The sequence below is a fragment of the Neoarius graeffei genome, chromosome 18 (assembly GCF_027579695.1).
Source record: "Neoarius graeffei isolate fNeoGra1 chromosome 18, fNeoGra1.pri, whole genome shotgun sequence".
NCBI lineage: Eukaryota > Metazoa > Chordata > Actinopteri > Siluriformes > Ariidae > Neoarius > Neoarius graeffei.
Genome location: NC_083586.1, coordinates 25,447,778 through 25,470,350, shown reverse-complemented (window position 1 = coordinate 25,470,350; position 22,573 = coordinate 25,447,778). Strand labels below are relative to the sequence as shown.

General features: G+C 41.3%; 1 protein-coding gene across 1 annotated transcript in view; it reads right to left on the bottom strand.

The window, feature by feature from the left end:
- Positions 1–8,625: 8,625 nt before the first annotated feature.
- Positions 8,626–22,573, bottom strand: part of mpc2a (mitochondrial pyruvate carrier 2a) — a 76,438-nt gene continuing 62,490 nt past the window's right edge. The window contains exon 5 of the mRNA XM_060899462.1: positions 8,626–8,906. Coding sequence (XP_060755445.1) covers positions 8,858–8,906 — 49 coding nt within the window. The 3' untranslated portion in view covers positions 8,626–8,857. The remainder of the gene's footprint in view (positions 8,907–22,573) is intronic.

The following is a 22,573-nucleotide window of genomic DNA, read 5'->3' as shown; positions in this document are numbered from 1 at the left end:
TTGATTACATACGGGCATTGCATAATTTGCATCCTGGTATTTTGCGCTTCCAAAATGGCGAATATCAACAACAACAGAACTGCGTGTCTTCCAGTGTTGCCAGATTGTCAGTTTTAAGTGCATTTTGGTGGATTTGAACATATTTTGGGCTGGAAAAAGTCAGCAATATCTGGCAACACTGGTGTCTTCATCCACGTTGTTTACCCGGCGCTTGATGATGCCATGACAACCGGGAAAAGGAAGTACATTTTCACGCATGCGCATATTTCATTTCCGCATTATTACTATCGGAAATGATAGTAATAACGATAGGAAATGATAATAATAAAAGGAAATGATATCAAAACTTTATTACTATCAAAGGAAATGATAGTAATAAAGTTTTTGCTACTATTGCACGGTCGCAGAAACTGCCGTGTGACCGCAAGTGGGGCTGCACCGGTGCTGACACGCTTCTCTCTAGTAAGCAGGGTTGTGACGTGTGAACGCTCCACAAAATTTACACCGGTGTAAGATATATCGCAACAAAATACATCGGTGCAGCATCGATGCAAATATGTGCCATGTGAACAGGGCTTAAGTGGCATGGCGATAAATTAGCTCTAAATGGAAGATCGAAGTTGCAGTTAGCTCTGTGTTTTAGTTTAGCAAAAATGGCGATGAGACCGATAGCCTTACCACGGTGAGGTCACATGCCCCTTTTCCACCAAAGCAGTTCCAGGGCTGGTTCGGGGCCAGTGCTTAGTTTGGAACCGGGTTTTCTGTTTCCACTGACAAAGAACTGGCTCTGGGGCCAGAAAAACTGGTTCCAGGCTAGCACCAACTCTCTGCTGGGCCAGAGGCAGGGCTCTACAGTGCATACATTTCACTCGCATTTGCGAGCGAATTTTTTGGCATGCGAACGACGAAAAAAAAAAAAACGCGCATTCGTGCGAGAGCTTCTTGCGGCCGACAATTTAGGAAAGCACTGAGCACAGACGCAACGAGTTTAACATTCTAAAATGTATCAAATGTTAAACTGCAAAGTAGCTCCCTGTCTGTAGTTGCGTGCATTGCCTCTGTCTTGCACTGCGGTGGTTCCCACGGTAGCCGGGGGGGGGGGGGGGGGGGGGGGGGGCATAGTGAAAAAGTCACATTTTTTTGCCGTTCTGCCATGCTAGTGCGTTTTACCGGGACATGAGATTTCAGCATTTTTATTCTTCTCGGTCTGTAGCTTGAATAAGTTTAGGCTACTGAATAATACTTTCAGTTAAAGTTGAGTCTGGTGCTTTTGTGCTGATGCTACAATAGCCTACTATCACAATAAATATCCCCCGTAATATTTCCCGTTTTCTACTCATCTTTCTGTGATTGCCCCTCTTTCCCACGGTTGTACAGTATGTTGTGGGTGTGGCATTAGGTGGGAAAAGTGCTTTTTAGGGATTCATCAGATCATTCAACTGAGAGATAACTGAGAGCTGGTTCGAACCGAGCTGAGAAATATATTCGCTATGCAGAGAATAACGGTGTTTTTTAAAAGCAATGATGGTGGAAACAAGAATAAAAGAACGGATGAGGAAGAAAGTGTAGTGAAGAAAGCTAGAACGACGGGAGAAGGTGCGGGAAAATTATATAATGAGATGGAAAGCACACACCCCAGTGCAAACATTTAGATGGGAACATACAACACAGCAGAAAAACAAATACAGTATATACAAATGGTGCATGTCACAACACAGCAGAAAAACAAAGAATATATATACAACTGGGCGTGTTGAGTTGCAGATGTTAATTGCACATTAGTTATAGAAACTCAGTTCAGCAACAAAACTCAGGATATTGCACTGTATTTGGTATTGCATTGTATTGGGTATGGATGTAAAAGTGTAGAAATATAAATATAAAATATACAAAAGCTATAAAAACTAAAAAGTTGCTCCGTGAGGTTGCACTGTAATAAGTATTGCACTGTATCAGGTAAGTGTGAGAATATTGTCCTTTTAGGTCCTTGTTGGTGCATTGTTGCACCTGCCAGAAGTGGCATCAGTCAGTGCATGTAATTAGCCTTTTTCACATTACGTCACTTGCAGAAGAACCTCACATCCGTTTTCAGCCTTTTGAATGGAAGAAGAGGCGGCATGCTAATCTGCTGGCTAACAAGTAGCAACCATAGAAAGTCAGTAAACTTCCTTTCCAAAACAAGGCAGATACAGTTAGGTCCATATATATTTGGACACTGACACAAATTTTTTTTTTTTTTTTTTACCTGTTTACTGAAACATATTCAAGTTATAGTTATATAATGAACATGGACATAAAGTCCAGCCTTTCAGCTTTCATTTGGGGGTATCCACATTAAAATTGGATGAAGGGTTTAGGAGTTTCAGCTCCTTAACATGTGCCACCCTGTTTTTAAAGGGACCAAAAGTAATTGGACAATTGACTCAAAGGTTATTTCATGGGCAGGTGTGGGCAATTCCTTCATTATGTCATTCTCAATTAAGCAGATAAAAGGCCTGGAGTTGATTTGAGATGTGGTGCTTGCATTTGGAAGATTTTGCTGTGAAGAAAACATGCGGTCAAAGGAGCTCTCCATGCAGGTGAAACAAGCCATCCTTAAGCAGCGAAAACAGAAAAAACCCATCCGAGAAATTGCTACAATATTAGGAGTGGCAAAATCTACAGTTTGGTACATCCTGAGAAAGAAAGTAAGTACTGGTGAACTCATCAATGCAAAAAGACCTGGACACTCACAGAAGACAACAGTAGTGGATGATCGCAGAATAATTTCCATGGTGAAGAGAAACCCCTTCACAACAGCCAACCAAGTGAACAACACTCTCCAGGAGGTAGGCGTATCAATATCCAAATCTACCATAAAGAGAAGACTGCATGAAAGTAAATACAGAGGGTTCACTGCACGGTGCAAGCCACTCATAAGCCTCAAGAATAAAAAGGCTAGATTGGACTTTGCTAAAAAACATCTAAAAAAGCCAGCACAGTTCTGGAAGAACATTCTTTGGACAGATGAAACCAAGATCAACCTCTACCAGAGTGATGGAAAGAAAAAAGTATGGTGAAGGCGTGGTACAGCTCATGATCCAAAGCATACCACATCATCTGTAAAACACGGCGGAGGCAGTGTGATGGCTTGGGCATGCATGGCTGCCAGTGGCACTGGGTCACTAGTGTTTATTGATGATGCGACACAGGACAGAAGCAGCCGGATGAATTCTGAGGTATTCAGAGACATACTGTGTGCTCAAATCCAGCCAAACTGATTGGACGGCGTTTCATAATACAGATGGACAATGACCCAAAACATAAAGCCAAAGCAACCCAGGAGTTTATTAAAGCAAAGAAGTGGAATATTCTTGAATGGCCAAGTCAGTCACCTGATCTCAACCCAATTGAGCATGCATTTCACTTGTTAAAGACTAAACTTCAGACAGAAAGGCCCACAAACAAACAGCAACTGAAAACCGCTGCAGTAAAGGCCTGGCAGAGCATTAAAAAGGAGGAAACACAGCGTCTGGTGATGTCCATGAGTTCAAGACTTCAGGCAGTCATTGCCAACAAAGGGTTTTCAACCAAGTATTAGAAATTAACATTTTATTTACAATTATTTAATTTGTCCAATTACTTTTGAACCTCTGAAATGAAGGGATTGTGTTTAAAAAATGCTTTAGTTCCTCACATTTTTATGGAATCATTTTGTTCAACCCACTGAATTAAAGCTGAAAGTCTGAACTTCAACTGCATCTGAATTGCTTTGTTCAAAATTCACTGTGGTAATGTACAGAACCAAAATTAGAAAAATGTTGCCTCTGTCCAAATATTTATGGACCTAACTGTAGGTGACTGGAATGGTCGCTAACAATACGTAATAATAAACAACAATGCGCAATATTATTATCAATCTTATCTGTGAATGACACAGTTTTGTTAACATATGTTGCCGCCGTATACCTCTTCTTCCATTCAAAAGGCTGAAAACGGATATGAGTTCCCCTGCAAGTGACGTAATGTGAAAAAGGCTAATTGTTCAAGGTGGTTATGGCCTGTGGGAAAAAAAAACTGTTTTTGAGTCTGTTGGTCCTTGCTTTGATGCACCTGTAACGCCTGCCTGAGGGCAGCAAGTCAAAGAACTCAGAGCCAAGGTGGGAGCTGTCCTTGATGATGTTGTTAGCTCTGCTGAGCTCTGCTCTCTGTTTAGCTACTGTTTGTTCATTCATTCAGTTGTTCGTCATTCATTCATTCATTCATTCATTCTCAATTGAATTTTGCGTTTTGTGTGTTGGTGTGTCTAAAGTTTGCGCTGCAATAAACCTTTAAAATGAAAACCTACTTGTGCTTGTGCCCCCATTTTTTTCCCTGTGCTCCTAAAATTTTTAACTTAGGAGCACGTGTGCTCCTGAAAAAAAAAAGTTAGTGTAGAGCCCTGGCCAGAGGAAAGAACCGCTTACGTCAGCGCGGGGGGAGTTGTTAAGACCAACAACAATAACAAGACTGCGAAAGATCGCCATTTTTAAGCGACAAGAAGCAGCGGCTGTACAAACGTGAAGTCATCCATTATTATTATTATTATTGTTGTTGATGCTGCTGCTGCTTCTTCCGTGTTGTTTTTGCTTCGATATTCGCACCAAGGTTTATGCAAACGTGGCAACGTAACTGACGTATACAACGACGTAACTGACATATACAGCGACATAATGACGTGGCTTCCCTTAGCACCGCAAGCTATGGAAAAGCAAACTGGTTCTCATCTGGCTCGCAAGTTGAACGAGTTGTGAACCAGCACCGGCCCCGAACCAGCCCTGGAATTGATTTGGTGGAAAAGGGGTAACAGATGTCAAGGTCATTCACTCAGACCACTACCTATATGAATCATTTTAATCGTAAAAATTACTATATTAGATTTATTGTTAATGGTTAAAACTATTCCTGTGCCATTCTTGAGGTCTCAAGGCATTTATAAACAAAAAGTGAGGCCATGGTTTTGCGTATCTCCTTTAAGGTCTTGATATTTTTCAATTTTCTCATGTTCCTTTTCCAACACTCGTGTGTCAAAGGGGCATGCTATGTCGATTACATTACATGTTCGCCCCTCCTTCTCCAATACTACTATATCAGGCCTATTACAGTATGTTCAAGATGATTATCTGTTTGAACCCTGAAGTCCCATAGTACTTTCACTTGATCATTTTCCATTACCCCTTCTGGAGTGTGGTCATACCACTTATCCTTGCTTGGGAGACTGAACTTCTGACAGAGCTTCCAATGAATGGCTTGTCCAACCTTATCATGTCTCCACATTTTGTATTATTTTTGCACTAAATTCTTACATTCTTCTGTTAGATGACTAATTGTCTCTTCTCTTTCTCCACAAAATTGGCACATTGGGGACACATTCTCCTTGTCAACTCTGTTCTTGATGCTGTTGGTTCGTAATGCTTGATCTTGGGCAGCAGTTAAGAGTCCTTCTGTTTCTTTCTTTATGGTACCTCTTTTTAACCAGTTCCATGAATCCAGATCTCTTACTTCCTCCGTTCCCTTCATAAATTGTCCATGCAGTGTCATGATTCTGTATCGAGTCATTCTTTCTTCGATTATACTTTGCTGTCTCACCCTGTCATTCAAAATTTTTTCATCTGCTACAAAACGAAGTAACCTTCCGGTACTTTCTTCAACATACTTGTATAAACTACCTACTTCAATGTTTACACAGTTCTCTACACTTAATAAACCTTGTCCGCCCACTGATCTTTTCACATAGTCTATCGACATCCGCCTGTGGGTGAAGTACTCTGTTAATGGTTAACAACTTTCTTGTTTTCTGATTAAATTTCCTGAGTTTTTCTTTGGTCCAATTGATAATTCTTGCACCATACTTTACTACTGAATCTGCCCTTAAATTGATCGCATTCATCACGTTCTCCACCATTCAGTTTTGACTTTAATATTCTTTGTATCCTTCTCAAGTACTCTTTGGATATTGCCTTTCTCATGTTGCTGTGTTTTAGGTCATCTGCCTCTAATATCCCAAGATCCATCTCCTTCTTCTAACCCCTGATAACTTTGCCATCTGGCATCACAATACCTTCACACTTGGACAGCTTTCCCCTTTTCATAACAAGAATCAGACATTTATCAATTCCAAACTTCGTTCCAATATCACTGCTGAAAATGCGAACAGTGTTTATAAGGATATCTACCTGTTTCTCGTCCTTTCCATAAAGTTTTAAATCATCTATGAATAAAAGGTGATTTACAATTTCTTTCCTACCTGTCAGATCATAACCAGCTTTAACCCTCTTCGGCAGCATTGACAATGGAATCAGAGTTAACACAAATAATAATGGTGACAGAATCACCTTGGAAGATTCCTTTCCTTATATTTATTGACCCTAGGGTACACCCTCCCAAAGATAGCTCCACTTGCCATCGATTCATATTTCTTTCTAACAAGTGTGCCATATTTTCAGCAGCTCCAAACATTCGTAAACGCTTCATGATCCAAGAGTGCAGAATCGAATCATATATGCCTTCTTGTAGTCCACCCACGCCATCCCAAGACCAGTTTTTCCTCCCTTTCCAGTTTCTGATAATCATTTAGTCAATTAACAACTGATCTTTGGTGCCTCTTGAATTCTTTCTACATTCTTTCTGTTCGTCTGGTAATAATTTCTCTTGCTCCAGATGTTTGTAGAATTCATCTCCCATTATTCTAGTAAACAGTTTCAATATTTGGGGTAGATAAGTTATAGGTCTTAAATTTCATCACTATATTCCCTTTCTCCTTGTCTTTAAGGATTAACACTGTTTGGCCTTTAGTAAACCATTCTGGTGTTTGGTTGGTAGTAAGGCAGTCATGCAGTTGAACGGCTATTCTTTTTCTGCATGGTGTGAGATTCTTCAACCAGAAGCCCTGTAGTCCATCAAGTCCTGGGGCTTTCCAATTGGCCATCTTCTTTTGTTGTTACTTTATCTACAGTTATTGTAATATCATTGTTTGTTTATTCCAGAAAGTTCATCATCTACATTTTTTTAACCATTCAGCACCTGTATCCTTGACTTTCAAGTGACATCAAAGCAAAATAGAAACCCAGATGTCGGCCATGTTGGTGGATATACAAATGTGGGGTGAAGCAACATTCCATACAAAACAGTCATGTGTGCGCAACTCTGTTTTTCCACTGCTTTAAGTGTTCTTTTAGCTATGCCATATCTTTGTGCTGCATATGATCGTGGTCACAACAGTACTCGTGCCCGTGGCACGTTCCGATTTTTTAGAATTCCATCTGTGATTTGGAAAGAGGGCGAGGAAACTCTGAGGCTTAGTATAGAGAGAAGAGCACAGCTGAACAACATTGGCAGGGCTGATCTAACAGAGGCTAAAACCAAAACAGCTCGTGTTTAAAGTAATAATTTTATCTCCGGTGAGATTCAAAAGCTTTCTCAATAATAATATGGAACAATTTTATTTCCTGTTGATAGAAATTTGCTATAAAATGAGTGTTCTCTTGCCGTGGTTCACTCGGTCGTTATTTTAACACATTTTACCATTTCACTTCTAGGACCATCAGCAAAATTATATGATAGAAACAATCCAGACTGGGCACCCACTCAAAACATAGGCTATGTTTTGACCAAGGTTGGACTTGATTCTGCAGCAGCCGAATGACACCAAAGAGCTCAAAGGAGGAGGAAGACAGCTGAATTTGCAGAAGCTGCATATGGTAGCTCACCTGTGGAGTTCCAAGACACCATGGTTGAAGCTGAGAAATTAATACCAGGTCAGCTAATTTTGACTGAAAAAGTAATATTTTGAAACTTCCACAAATTTAAACTTTCCAAACTGATCTGGGTATTCAATGGTCAGTAGAAGCGTCTTATCCTCAGAAAAATCCGACTTTTTTAAATAATATGGATCAAAACCACATATCTATCTTCTCTTTGTATTGAATCTTCACTTGACCGTTCAAATCGTAGTAATACTGAGAAAATTCAGCATTGTTTACAGACACGCTTTCAGCAGCTGACATCCTAGTTGCTTTGTATATCCACCATCATGGCGAACGCTCATGACGTAGCACATTTTGATCAAGTGGTTGCAAGTGATCCATTGTGACTCATGGGATTATCCCAAATGCTGCTCCAAAAACTTATGCTCTCTTACACTCACTATACCTCTGCCAATAAAGCCAGAATTGAATCTTTTTTCTCACTCAGAACTTGTTTTTGGAATGATGACTAGATAGTTTTGTATTCCAATTAAAATTTAAGGTACTTCTAGCATTGTTTCTGCCATCCAAACTGGTCTTATTGCAAGAGGATAGTGATGATCACAGCAGTGATTTTTATACTTTTCTTCATTAAATAAGATTTGGTTTAGATGATCACCTAATCAGTACATCATTAAGTAAAATGAGGTGTGCTTGTTTTGGAATTCCAGCACAGACACTGGAATGAAATGGATGCCATACATAGAGATGCTGATTTAAGAAACCATTGAAGTGGTCTCTTATTTTTTTTTCCAGAGCTGTATATACTTAATGATTTTGTACAAAAGATACAAGTCTGTCCCCTTATGTTAGCTATGAAAGGTGTATTTTAGTTCATGAAAATAAATAAGGACAAGGTTAGTTATCTTCAAGGGATGTTTTATTGAAATTATAGGTGTGTAACATGAATGTACATACAACAAAGCTGTCAATTTTGATTTTTAAATTTTAACCACTTTGTCCTCTTTATGTAGGTTAAATTATGAGCTAAAAACCTTTCATCCATATGCATTGTTAAAATTGTCTCTCTTTAGATTTTCACACTATTACACTGAATTCATGATCTCATCCAGTAAATTCTGTTCCTTTCAGCTTTAGGACTGTTGCACTTCATCTTCTTTCTGCTTTAACTTCTGATTGTACCTATGACAGACAGAGAGTCATCTCTAAATAAAAAAGGTAATACCTGGCGCCAAAGTTGATCATTTTCCAACCCCAAACCAGAAAAGGTTGGGATGGTATGGAAAATGCAAATTAAAAAAAGAAAAACATTGATTTCTAAATTTACAAATGACTTGTTGCATTGCAGACAATATGAACCCAAGATATTTCACATTTTGTTCAGTCAGCTTCATATATTTAAATAGACATTCATTTCTGCATTTCAGGCCTGCAACACATTCAAAAAAAAAAAGTTGGGATGAGGGAAATTTATGGATAGTAATAAGGTAAAACTATTAAATAATGTGCTTTGAAACAGGTGATTGGAATCATGATTTGTTAAAACAATATATATATATATATATATATATATATATATATATATATATATATATATATATATATAAAATTAAATTTAAGAAGTATCCAGGAAAGGCCTAGTGTTTGAGGGGCAGAGGTGGACAGAGTACCCAACTTCGTTACTTAAGTCAAAGTACAGATCCCGCTGGTCAAATGTTACTCCGATACAAGTGAAAGTTGTCCAGTCAAATTTTTACTTAAGTTAAAGTACTGAAGTATTTGCTTTTAAAAATACTAAAGTATTAAAAGTACATTTTCTGTCAACGCATCGTTGTATTATTGCCACAACTCTTACAGTACCGAATGCCTCTAAAGCAATTGACTGGATTTACAAAATGAACACGTGCTGTGCCATCATGGTGGTTTAACGTTAAGCTAGCTAGTCAGTGAAACTCCACCTGACATGCTAGCAAACTCTTTTCAAACTTGAAATCATATTTGGTAGCTAACGTTAGTAGAAGAGAAAGATTTCTACATTTTGTTTATTTGGCAAGATTATGCTAAAACACATTTCTGAAAGGACTTCAGGTAAGTTAACGTTATTCATGTTAGCGTAACTCCGTTTTTACATGCTAACTAACAGTGTCCAAGTTAACTAGCTATGTGTTAACGTTAGCCGTGGACAAGGCTACGGCAGCTTGGCGGGAAAACCGACAGAAAGTTATTTGACTAATCAGACTGCATAGCTATTGCAACATTATCGTTAGCTCTAAAAGCACAGGCAACTTCAGTACAAGCTTTCTCTTGGAATAAAATGTTTATATACCTCAATATGCTTCCGCAGGTCGGATGGCGATTTTCTGTAGGCCGTGATGTGGTTCATTTTCGGCAAACAAAGCAAACATTTAAAACGAAACAAATCTTTAATCCAAACAGAAAACTGAAACATAGGTTCTAGCTATAGCCATGGGTGTGCGTGCGGTCCCCAGAAGAACCGCCTCTTTCCATTCTGCCATCAACTGATCATGTTTAAATAACGGTGCTGAGAAATAATTGAACTTGATTTTGTACAGTCTGTGGATGTGATGTGACCCTAGTGATTACTGATAGGCTGTTTCAGTGTCACCTGCGAAAAAACCAATCACGTTTTAGAAAAGAAAAAACATCCACTTTCTAAGCTGTTTCATAGTAACGAGTACATTGATAGAAATGTAGTGGAGTGAAAAGTACGATGTTTGTCTTTCAAATGTAGTGAAGTTGAAGTCATAAGTTTCCAAAAAAAATAATACTTAGGTAAAGTACAGATACTCAAAAAGTGTACTTAAGTATAGTACTCAAGTAAATGAACTTCGTTACTGTCCACCTCTGTTGAGGGGCAAAGATGAGCTGAGGGTCTCCAGTTTGTCAACAAATGCATGAGAGAATTATTGAAATGTTTAAAAATATTGTTTCTCAAAAGATAGATGGATTTGGATATTTCACCCTCCACAGTACATATTCAAAGATTCAAGGAATCTGGAGGAATTTTAGTGGGTAAAGAGCAAGAGCGCAAACCTAAGCTGAACATCCATGAGCTCCAATTCCTCAGACAGCACTGCTTCAACATGCCATCATTTATCTATAGCTGATATATAACCCCAAGGGTTCAGGATTACTTTGGCAAACCTTTGTCAAGCACCACAATACAGAGTTCCATCAACAAATGGAAGTTAAAACTTTACTTTGCAAAAACTAAGCCTTATGTTAACTGTATCCAGAAGTGCCATTGACTTCTCTGGGTTTGGAGGCATCTGGGATCATTACACAGTAGAATGTGTATTGTGGTCAGATGAATCTAACCACTATACACATATGGTGAAGTAATTCCTGTTTGAGTTGTTTGTCACGAGTCTTTTTTCATTGGCGTTTAATCTACAGTTTCTTGCAAAAGTATTCATCCCCCTTGGTGTTTGTTCTGTGTTGTCACATTACAAGCTGGAATTAAAATTGATTTGGGGGGGGGGGGGGGGGGTTTAGCACCATTTGATTTACACAACATGCCTACAACTTTAAAGGTGAAAATTGTTTTTATTGTGACACAAACAATAAGATGGAAAAAAAACAAATCTGGAGTGTGTACAAGTATCGCCCCCCCCCCCCAAAAAAAAAAAAAGTCAATACTTTGTAGAGCCACCTTTTGCTGAAATTACAGCTGCAAGTCTCTTGGGGTATGTCTTAGCTTGGCACATCTAGCTATTGGGATTTTGGTCCATTCCTCAAGGCAAAACTGCTCCAACTCCTTCAAGTTAGATGGGTTGCATTGATGTACAGCAATCTTCAAGTTATGCCACAGATTTGCAATTGGATTGAGGTCTGGGCTTTGATTAGGCCATTCCAAGACATTTAAATGTTTCCCTTTAAACCACTCCAGTGTAGCTTTAGCAGTATGTTTAGGGTCATTGTCCTGCTGGAATGTGAACCTTCGTCCCAGTCTCAAACCTCTGGCTGACTCAAACAGGTTTTCCTCCAGAACTTCTCTGTATTTAGTGCCATCCATCTTTCCTTCAGTCATGACCATTTTCTTGTCCCTGCAGATGAAAGATATCCCCACAGCGTGATGCTGTGACCACCATGCTTCACTCTAGGAATGGTGTTCTCAGGGTGTGGGGTTTGTGCCAGACATTGCATTTCCCATGATAGCCAAAAAGATCAATTTTTTAGTCTCATTTGATGAGAGAATCTTCTTCCATGTGTTTAGGGAGTCTGCCACATGCTGTTGGGCAAACTCCAAGTGTGTTTTCTTCAGCAATGACTTTCTGGACATGCTTCCATAAAGCCCCACTCTGTGGAGTGTATGGCTTATAGTGGTCCTCTGGACAGATACACCCATCTCCGCTGTGGATCTTTGCAGCTCCTTCAGTGTTATCTTTGGTATCTTTGTTGCATCTCTGATTATGCCCTCCTTGCCCGGTCTGTGAGTTTTGGTGTGCGGCCTTCTCGTCAGGTTTGTAGTGATGCCATAGTGGTGCCATATTCTTTCCATTTTGCTATAATGGATTTAATGGTGCTCCGTGGGATATTCAAAGTTTGGGATATATATTTTATAACCCAACCCTGATCTATACTTCTCCACAACTTTGTCTTTGACCTCTTTGGAGTGCTCCTTAGTTTTCATGTTGCTTGCTTAGTAGTGTTGGAGAGTCAGGGTCCTTCCAGAACAGGTTGATTTATACAAACATCAAGTGACAGATCAAGTGACACTTTGATTGCACACAGGTGGATCTTAAATCAACTAATTATGTGACTTATGAAGTGAATTGGTTGGACCAGCACTTATTTAGGTGTTTCATACAAAAGGGGGTGAATACCTATGCACACTCCAGATTTGTTTTGTTTCTTTCCCATTTTGTTTGTCACAATAAAACAATTTGCACCTTTAAAGCTGTAGGCATGTTGTGCAAATCAAAATGGTGCCAACCCTCAAAATCCATTTTAATTCCATCTTGTAATGTGACAAAACAGGACAAACATCAAGGGGGATGAATATTTTTGCAAGACACTGTGCAATCTTTATCATCTTTTCTACAAATAATTTTCCACTATCATTTTTGTTTGGAATTTCACTTTCCCTTTTTCGGGATTTTTTTTTTTTTGAGAACGCCAAAGACTAAGGTTTTCTTTCTCATTCAAAGACCACAACTGGAGGCCATCCACATTGGACCTGCTTTAATATCAACAGAGCTTCGGTTAAGGTACATAAATCTATTTATCATGGCACGCCTTCAGCTTGCTCAGTGTGCTGAGTGCAGGATGTTTAGTCATTCTTCCTCCATTGTAAACGATATCACAAATAAAGCTAAGTATAGATTACTTAGCTCTCTGATGGAGGGCAGCACGGTGGCGTAGTGGTCACAGCAAGAAGGTTCTGGGTTCAATACTCATGACCGATGAGGGCCTTTCTGTGTGGACTTTGCATGTTCTCCGTGTCTGTGTGGGTTTCCTTCGGGTGCTCCGGTTTCCCCCACAATTCAAAGACATGCAGATTAGGTAAAATACCCAGCCACTGGGGTTGCACAAGCCAGTGTATAGTTAGTCCCAGTCCCAAGCCCAGATAGATTGGGAAAGGTGTGAAACCTACACCAAATCGAATATGCGGAACAGATCCGCTGTGGCAGCCCCTAACAGGAGCAGCCAAAAGAAGTAGTAGTTAGCTCTGAGAGAAGGTTGCAGCTTTAGAGATGTGCATCCAGATCCCTAGAGAGGGGGAGTGAGAATAAGAGCAGTGCAGTTTCTGTTGGGGAAAGTCTGGATGCCCGAGGTGGAGTTAGAAATTCCCTCACTCCGGCATTAGAGCCTTCACAGCAGGGCAAATGGGTGACAATTCCGCGGCATAATCATAGAGCCAAAAGGTACCACTGAGGCTTGCCCATGGGTGCACCACTCCTCTCCGCTTCATGTGTCTAACAGCTCTCCTCAGTGAAGCACCTGCTGAGAAACCTGAAAGAGCACTAGTCATAAGAGACTATCTTAAGGCACGTGAAATTAGCTAGGCCTTTAGGGGCACCAGCAGTTTTAGTTAGGTGTATACCAGGAGCCAGGGCACCGGACATAGCAGGTAATCTTTGCGTGCTTGCCCAAGACCCTCTCAAAGATAGTTATCCATGTAGGAGCTAACGATATGAATGAATGAATGAATGAATGAATGAATCCTTTATTATCACTAGTCACAAGTACCAGCGAAATTGACCATCAACCTGTCCTTACATACACACAATTGATAGAGAGGGAGTAGACAGGACAGGAATGAAAAGAAAAAAAATACAGAGTAACATGAGGAGAGGGGAGGAGAAAAAAAGCAACCTCCACACTATGCTCCTGTGAGGAGTACAGTGTGGGAACATAAAAAAAAAAAAACACCTCAGCACATAAGCACAAAAAAACAAGTACACTTTACAACATGAAGACTCGGGACTTGAGGGGGAGAGGGGGGCGATCAGGGGTGGGGTGTAAGGGGGGGAGGTCTGAGTGCCGACAGCTCTGCCCACCGCTTCAATCATGTCAGGCAGCTTTATGGGGCTTTGAACAGCTGTCACCGTTTCCTGATTTCCTCGATAAACCAGGGCAATGCCTAATCCAATCAGCAAAAGTCCTGTAATCATGGTTCCGAATAGGTAGATGTCTTCAATGTCCTCCACAGAAAGAACCGCCAGGCACATGACCCGCCACTGCTCCCATGCATCCATCATGTAGCCAGCCGCGAACGTTCTGGCAGGACAGGCGGGTTCCCCCGAACCCAGGCTTCTCATCGAGAAAACTGTGTCAATTTCGTTAGGAGACCAGTTTATCAATTCCATGATTTTTAGTTTAGAGAGCAGTGTGGAGAGAGTCTCTCAAGTATAGACAGACGAGACAAGATACTGTAGTATCCTCTGGCCCCATCTCAATGTGATGTAGCTTACAGCAGGTTAGGTTGCTGAACTGCTGGATGTCCAGGTGGTGCTCTGAAAACAATGTGGGCTTTATAGATAATTGGAGTAGTTTTGAGGGCAATGCTAGCCTGTCTGGCTGGGACAGTATCCATCCCACTTAGGAAGGTGCTGCTGTCATTTCTTGCAGCATAGCTCATGATCTCAGAGCAGGCCTAGTTAACTTCTGACAATCCAGAGCCAAGGCCAAAGAGCAGATGAACAGGCTAAACCAACTGTCTGCTAGCTGCACAGAGTCACCACTCAGGTTTCACTATATTTAGACTGTGTTTGTCCCTGAGCAAAACAAAAAAAGAAGAGTTTGTTCTAGTAATCTCATCTCATTATCTCTAGCCGCTTTATCCTGTTCTACAGGGTCGCAGGCAAGCTGGAGCCTATCCCAGCTGACTACGGGCGAAAGGCGGGGTACACCCTGGACAAGTTGCCAGGTCATCACAGGGCTGACACATAGACACAGACAACCATTCACACTCACATTCACACCTACGGTCAATTTAGAGTCACCAGTTAACCTAACCTGCATGTCTTTGGACTGTGGGGGAAACCGGAGCACCCAGAGGAAACCCACGCGGACACGGGGAGAACATGCAAACTCCACACAGAAAGGCCCTCGTCGGCCATGGGGCTCGAACCTGGACCTTCTTGCTGTGAGGCGACAGTGCTAACCACTACACCACCGTGCCGCCATTCTAGTAATCTAATAAAATAAAATTAGATCATACTGACTGTACATCCACTGCCAGCACCTTTGCACTAAAGTTAGGACTATTAAATATTAGCTCTCTTACGTCTAAAGAGATCTTGTACAGAAAGTACAAGCTGGCACCCACCTTGGCTGATGTCTCTGTGTACCCCTCCTGCAACTGTTTTTATTTGTTTTTCTAGTTGTTTTTAAGCATTTAGACATTCAAATTTCATCTGCACCGATTACATACGACAGAGAAACACTGCTGGAACTCAGTAATCAACCTCAGAATATTACCCTTAACTTGCCAGACTTGGAGTACTTTATCTGCTGGGACTCTTACAGGCAGGACCCGCTAGCAGCAGAGCTGAGTGAACGACACAGCCAGAGGAAGGAGCGACCCAAGCAGTGGTGAGGCAAGAGAGGTGGGCTACATGCTTGGCTAAAGACTACAGCTAGCAGACCACCTCTCCCCAGCCTTATGCTCAGTAACAGCTGTGCTCTCGAAAATAAGATGGATGAACTCATAGCCAGAATTACATCTCAGCAAGAAGTGAGAGCCTGCTGCATGCTGATTTTCACCAAGACCTGACTATTGGACAATATCCCAGAATCAGCTGTCTGACTACACACTCACTCCATTCATCATGGGGACCACACAGCAGCATCAGGCAAACTCAAAAGATAAGGGAACATGCATTTACATTAACAACAGATATTGCTCAGACGTGCAGACTGTCAGTAGACACTGAGTGATGTTGAGTATCTAATGCTGAAATGCAGACCCTTCTACTTACCAAGGGAGTTTACCGCTATGCTCATCCTGTCTGTTTACGTTCCTCCACACACAAACCACACAGCAGCACTGGGGATATTGCATGAGGCTATAAATACACAAGAAAACAAACACCCCGAGGCAGTGTTGATAGTGGCTGGTGACTAACCACTGTAACCTATGGGTTGTGATGCCAACATAACATGTCACTTTTCCTACATAGGAGAAAAACGCTCTGGATCATGTATACAGCAACATGAGGGGGCATACAAGGCTGTACCTTGCCCTCACTTTGGACAGTCAGACCATATCTCTGTGTTCCTTGACCCAGCATACAGACAGCTCCTAAAACAAGCACCCGCTACAAGAAAAGCTGTTCAAGTATGGACAAAAGAATCTGAACAGGAGCTTCAGAACTGCTTTCAGTGCACTCAGTAGGATGCTTTTAAGACTGCTGTGATGAATGAGAATGGCACCGTCAACCTGGAAGAATACAGTTCAGTAGTCTCCAGCTACATAAGCACCTGCACTGACTTCATTGTGCCCCACAAACATATCTAGTCATATCCAAACACTAAACCTTGGATTAACTCAGAAGTTCGCTCTGTGCTTCATGCTCGGTCCAAGGCATATACTTCAGGTGATGCCAATGACTACCAAAAAAAACCACTCCAGATATGACCTACGTAGAGCCATTAGGGAAGCCAAGAACAAGTACAGACAAACTGGAGGGTCTCTACACTACTGCTGATACCTGATGCATGTGGCAGGGACTAGAAAACATCACAGGCTACAGAGACAGAAGTAGAGGGATGTCTACTGATGGCCCTTTCTCACCAGATGAGTTCAGTTAATTCTGTGCCCGCTTCAAGGCCCACAACACTGAGCCAGTGGGCAGGGAGGGGTCTAGTGATTGTTAATCACCACCATTCACAATATCATCTGCTGATGTGGAAAGTCTAGGAAGAGGATAAACCCCCGGAAGGCAGCCGACCCAGATAACGTCGCACTCAATCTGTGCTCCAGAGCTCGCTGATGTTCAGCTGACATATTTAACTTATCCCTTTCACGAGCCACAATCCCCACCTGCTACAAAACAACCACCATATCATTCCAGATATGGACGAGCGGTGTGGACATGCAAAGACAGCGTCTAGAAAGACCAAACAATTTATATCTTATTGACATTCGTCTCCCTGAGACAGCACTGGCCTTGCTTAAGGCCGTTGCTGAGACAACATTCCCCCCTGAAGGCCACTGCTGGGAGATGCTCTCGCATTCCTCCCATTCCTTCTCCAACTTTCCGCGGTCGCCATTTTCACCCCCAGTGTGACAAGCGGGTGCATGACCAGCGCCTTCATGGCTGCAGGAGCGGATGGCTGCTTGCTTGCACTGGGTTACCTCTACCTCCTCCCCTCCCCCCCAACCCTGATTGCCCCCGCCTTTCCCCCCCTCAAGTCCCGTGTTTTAAAGTGCACTTGTGTTATTGTGTGCTTATGTGCAGAGGTTTTTTTAAATGTTCCCACACTGTACTCCTGACAGGAGCATAGTGGGGGGGCTGTTCTTTTTTCCTCATCTCTCCTCATGTTATTATTGTGTTTCCTTTTCTTTTATCCCTGTCTTCCTGTCCTGTTCCCCCTCTGTAAGGACAGGTTGATGGTCAATTTCACTGGTACAGTGATGATAAAGGGTTCATTCATTAATTCATTCATACAAAACAACCACCATCATTCCACTCCCGAAAGAGGGCAAAGCTAATTGTCTGAATTATTACCAGCCCATTGCGTTAACTCACAGTGATAAAATGCTTCTAGAGAATCACCACAAGCCACATTCAGACATTCATATCTGACACAATAGATCCCCGGCACATACATGTCAACCTTTGGTCAATCAAACCTGTATAACCAACCTCCAAAATCCTTATTTCCCTTATAAAATCCTTATAAGATGCAAATTAAAATAATTTACCTAAAATTTGAATGATAATTAACAATGATATATCCCAGTTACTTTTTATTCAATATTAATAACAATAAACCTTCAGAATGAATACAAAGCTCCAATGTTTGACAAAAACACAGTGTCACTCTAATGTTCTGAATTGTACTCCATGACAGCTTTTTTAGCACTCTGCACCAATACCTCACTAGGCTGCATGTCACAGCAAGTGTCTGTGTTGATCTTACACTGCAGTAGGCCAGGTCAGTGTGTCTGCATTCAGGTTCTTTCTGCTCTCTGTGTGTATCTTCCTGACTTGAGAGAAAACTCTCACAATCAGCATTACTGTGGGGTAAACAGAGCACTGCCTAACTTGAACTAAAACGCCCACTACCTTGTGTTTTCTGTCTTTTCCAGTTGTTGGCATATCAGTTTTTGAGCGTGCAAATACTGTCATCAGTGGCTAATTTTGCCTTTGGCTTGCATTCCGCTGATGTAGTTTCGATTTGAAATGTTCTTTCACATCATACACTCCCGATGCTGCAACTTTGATGTCACGCACACACAGTGTGCAGTGTGCGTATTCTTTGTTTTTGGAGGCTGCCGGTTGGATTATGCCATTGAAAAGGTCCTTCCATTCAGGGAGAAACCTACCGCTGTATTGTGTTTTGAATTTCTTTGCCGGAGTGCCCATTCAGAATCTTTTCAGTCGTTATTGAAAGTCGCTCAGGTGGCAGGATTCTCGCAATGCGGTGTGCGCATGATCAAAAGTGGAACAAAGTCTCGCTACCACAAGATAACGCGCGATTTCATAAGACTCTTTACTGGCTGTCTGTGCTTTCTGTGGTGTACAGTACGTTTGTAAATGTTATGCACTCTTATCATCGTGGGAATTGATTATAGCTCTAAATAAATATTGAAGTTTTTTTAAAGAATCTGTATAACTTTATTTGTACACCCATATACTGCGTTTATTGAATCAAATCCGTATAAAATACGGACATTCCGTATAGGTTGACATGTATGCCGGCAGTTTGCATACAGACCAAACAGGTTGACAGAAGACACAGTCAGCACAGCACTGCATACAGTTCTCATACACCTGGAGAACAAGGACTGCTACACCCGACTACTGTTCATTGATTACAGCTCGTCTTTCAACACCGATATCAGCTAGGCTCACCAACAAACTCTGCACTCTATGTGTGCCACCAATTCTCTGCAACTGGGTCCTGAACTTTTTAAACAGGCAGACCACAGTCAGGCTGGGGAACATTTCCAAAACAATAATCATAAATACAGGAGCCCCACAAGGCTGTGTTCTGAATCCCATGCTGTACACACTTCACTCATGACTGTGTCACTATCCAGCTTAACACCAGCATTATCAAGTTTGAAGCCAACACCACAGTCATTGGACTGATTTCTGGGGAAGATAGGACAGCGTACAGGAGGGAAGTGGCAAGCCTTGCGAAGTGGTCAGGTCAGTAATCTCGCTCTCAACATCAACAAAGCTGAGATGATCATTGACACACAGAGGAAGAGAGTACAGCACCCACCACTACATATTGGAGAGTCTGAGGTAGACAGAGTTGCCACATTTAAATTCCTAGGCATTAACATCACTGAAGAGCTCACTTGGACCCACATCACAGACCTGGTGGGGAAAGCCCAACAGCATCTGTACTTCCTGAGAAGGCTGATGAAGTTTGGCAAGCCAAGCACTATTCTCAGCAACTTCTACAGATATACAATTGAGTGTGTCCTCACTCACTTCATCACAGTCTGGTATGGGAGCAGTACAGCACAGGACTGCAAGGCTCTACAGTGGGTGGTAAAACCAGCAGAGAGCATTACTGGAATAGCACTCCCTGCACTGGAGGACATTTATAACACCAGAGTTCTCAGGTGGCCCTTAATATTATCAAGGACACTACCCACCCACAACACAAACTGTTCATACTGCTGCCATCAGGGAGATGCTACAGGAGCATTGCAGCCAAAACAACTAGGCTGAAAGACAGTCCTCCCCCCCATGCCATTACGCTTGTTAACAAAACCCAGCCACTGCCTCTCCCCCCAGTCCTGTAGAGATTGCACTGAACTACCCATTTATTTGCACTGACACTTTACGCTGCTGCATCTTTTTATAGTATTTTATGTCCTTGTTTTTAATTACTTGATATCAATTTAATTTATTTATTTTTAATTATTTTATTTAATTACTCTTTTTTATGTCTTTATTCATGCTTAGGTTATGTTGCTGGAGGACTCACAGAATAAGAATTTCATTGTACTGTGTGACACTGTCTCAAGTACATATGACAAAGTTGAATTGAAGGCACTAATTGTTAATGAACTGATCAGGAGTTTAATGTACTGTGTTTAACAGAAACATGGAACCAAATGAGTATGTAGCATTAAATGAAGCTCATCCTCCTGGATACAATTATATACACCAGCCTCATCTGACTGGCAGAGGCATCATGGTTATTTATAATGATTACCTTGTTGTAATACAAAAACCTGGAGGGGTTCCCAAACCTCACAATGGGCTAAATTTGGCAGCGCCCTGAGTGGCAGTGGCTCAAAGCATTCCAGTGAATACAGTGCAAAAACCGTACACTCAAACTAGAGCCATGCTGTCTCGTCTCACTGCATATAGCTGGCATGAAAAAGTTTACTGTGGTTTTGACGCTTTTTTTCACTATCTTGACACACAGTACTAGTGTAGTACTTCCATAAAAAAAGGATACATCTCTGTCCATTTGCCTCTGTTAAACAAACTAGCATTGTGTCTTAGATCATATAATGTACTATTCTAGACTGCTATTGAGTATTAACACTAACTGGTTTTCCTATTACAGTTAGTATTTGAATTTTTAAAACCTTTATGCAGCCTTCAAACCTTCCAAAAGATCTGTTCTGCGTACCAGTTTCCTGGATTTTCTAGATTAATAAATAGTTTTAAAGGTCAGATTTTCATTCTGAGAGACAGCCTGTGACAATCACAACAGAGGTGGAAAGTAGCTCTTCTCTGAAATGCTTTCAAGTCATGATTTCCTCATAGGAATACACAATAAAATGTTCAAGTTTAACTTGGAAATGACCCTACTAACTATCGCATGGGATATCTTCAAGAGTTTGTATAAAAGGACTTTTGCCACCAAAATCAAGAGGTTTTTCCAAATACTGGCACCTGTCAATTAGTTGGCAAAGTACTCATAATTACTCTGATATGACATTTAAAATATGCTAGTACCATTTTCTTAACTTCCATTAATTTAGTTGTCAAACACCTGTGAACTCCATTGCATGCCACTGAAATTCAAAGCTTGTTTTCTCCAAAAAGTTGTGGCAACCACACCAAATGACTATACTGTTGGTGGGTTCAGAGGAGCAGACTATTTGCCATCAGCTAATGTGGAGATAATTGATTAACATGGACTTCAGCTGTGGTATGTTTGGCCATGTGCATGGAATCTTTGAGATGAGATGTGTGGATTGGTGTTCACGTCTCAGTTTCCAGAGAGACGGAAAAGAAGGCAAGTGCTACAGCTTAGCAACTAAAGATTTTACAACTTAATTTTTTTTTTTTTATTGGGATCATGGGAAACAAAAGCATAGTCTACATGCCTAGTTGCAAATAAAATCCTCATCTCATTATCTCTAGCCGCTTTATCCTTCTACAGGGTCGCAGGCAAGCTGGAGCCTATCCCAGCTGACTACGGGCGAAAGGCGGGGTACACCCTGGACAAGTCGCCAGGTCATCACAGGGCTAACACATAGACACAGACAACCATTCACACTCACACCTACGGTCAATTTAGAGTCACCAGTTAACCTAACCTGCATGTCTTTGGACTGTGGGGGAAACCGGAGCACCCGGAGGAAACCCACGCGGACACGGGGAGAACATGCAAACTCCACACAGAAAGGCCCTTGCCGGCCCCGGGGCTCGAACCCAGGACCTTCTTGCTGTGAGGCGACAGCGCTAACCACTACACCACCGTGCCGCCCAAATAAAATCCTATTGGTTAAAATAAAAAAAGGTAAATCATGACGTGATAGCTAGCTCATGTTTGAAAATTGTTGAAAAAAAATCATAAATTTAAAATGCTGCAAAGTTGCCTGACACATTAGCTCTATCATTCCACTTTTCAACTGAGCTGTAATTTCTATAGCATAGTTAGCCAGCATTGTGTGAAGAACTAAGCAATTCTTTATGATTTTGGACCCAACCATGAGAAGAAATAGGAGAAACTTTGGCCCAACTTTATAAAAAAAAAAGTAAAATACATAACATTGGTTGGGTGTTGTAATAAAAACATTGTAATAAATATTTCAGCAGTCAGCAAGATAGTCTGCAGGAGCTCCTCCTATTTTTTTTTTCCTAATTGGGCATTTCTTTATTGCACTAGTCACTCATTCAGTGTCAAGATGCAGGCTCTTACTGATGTAACTGCAGGAAGAAGCAGTGTGC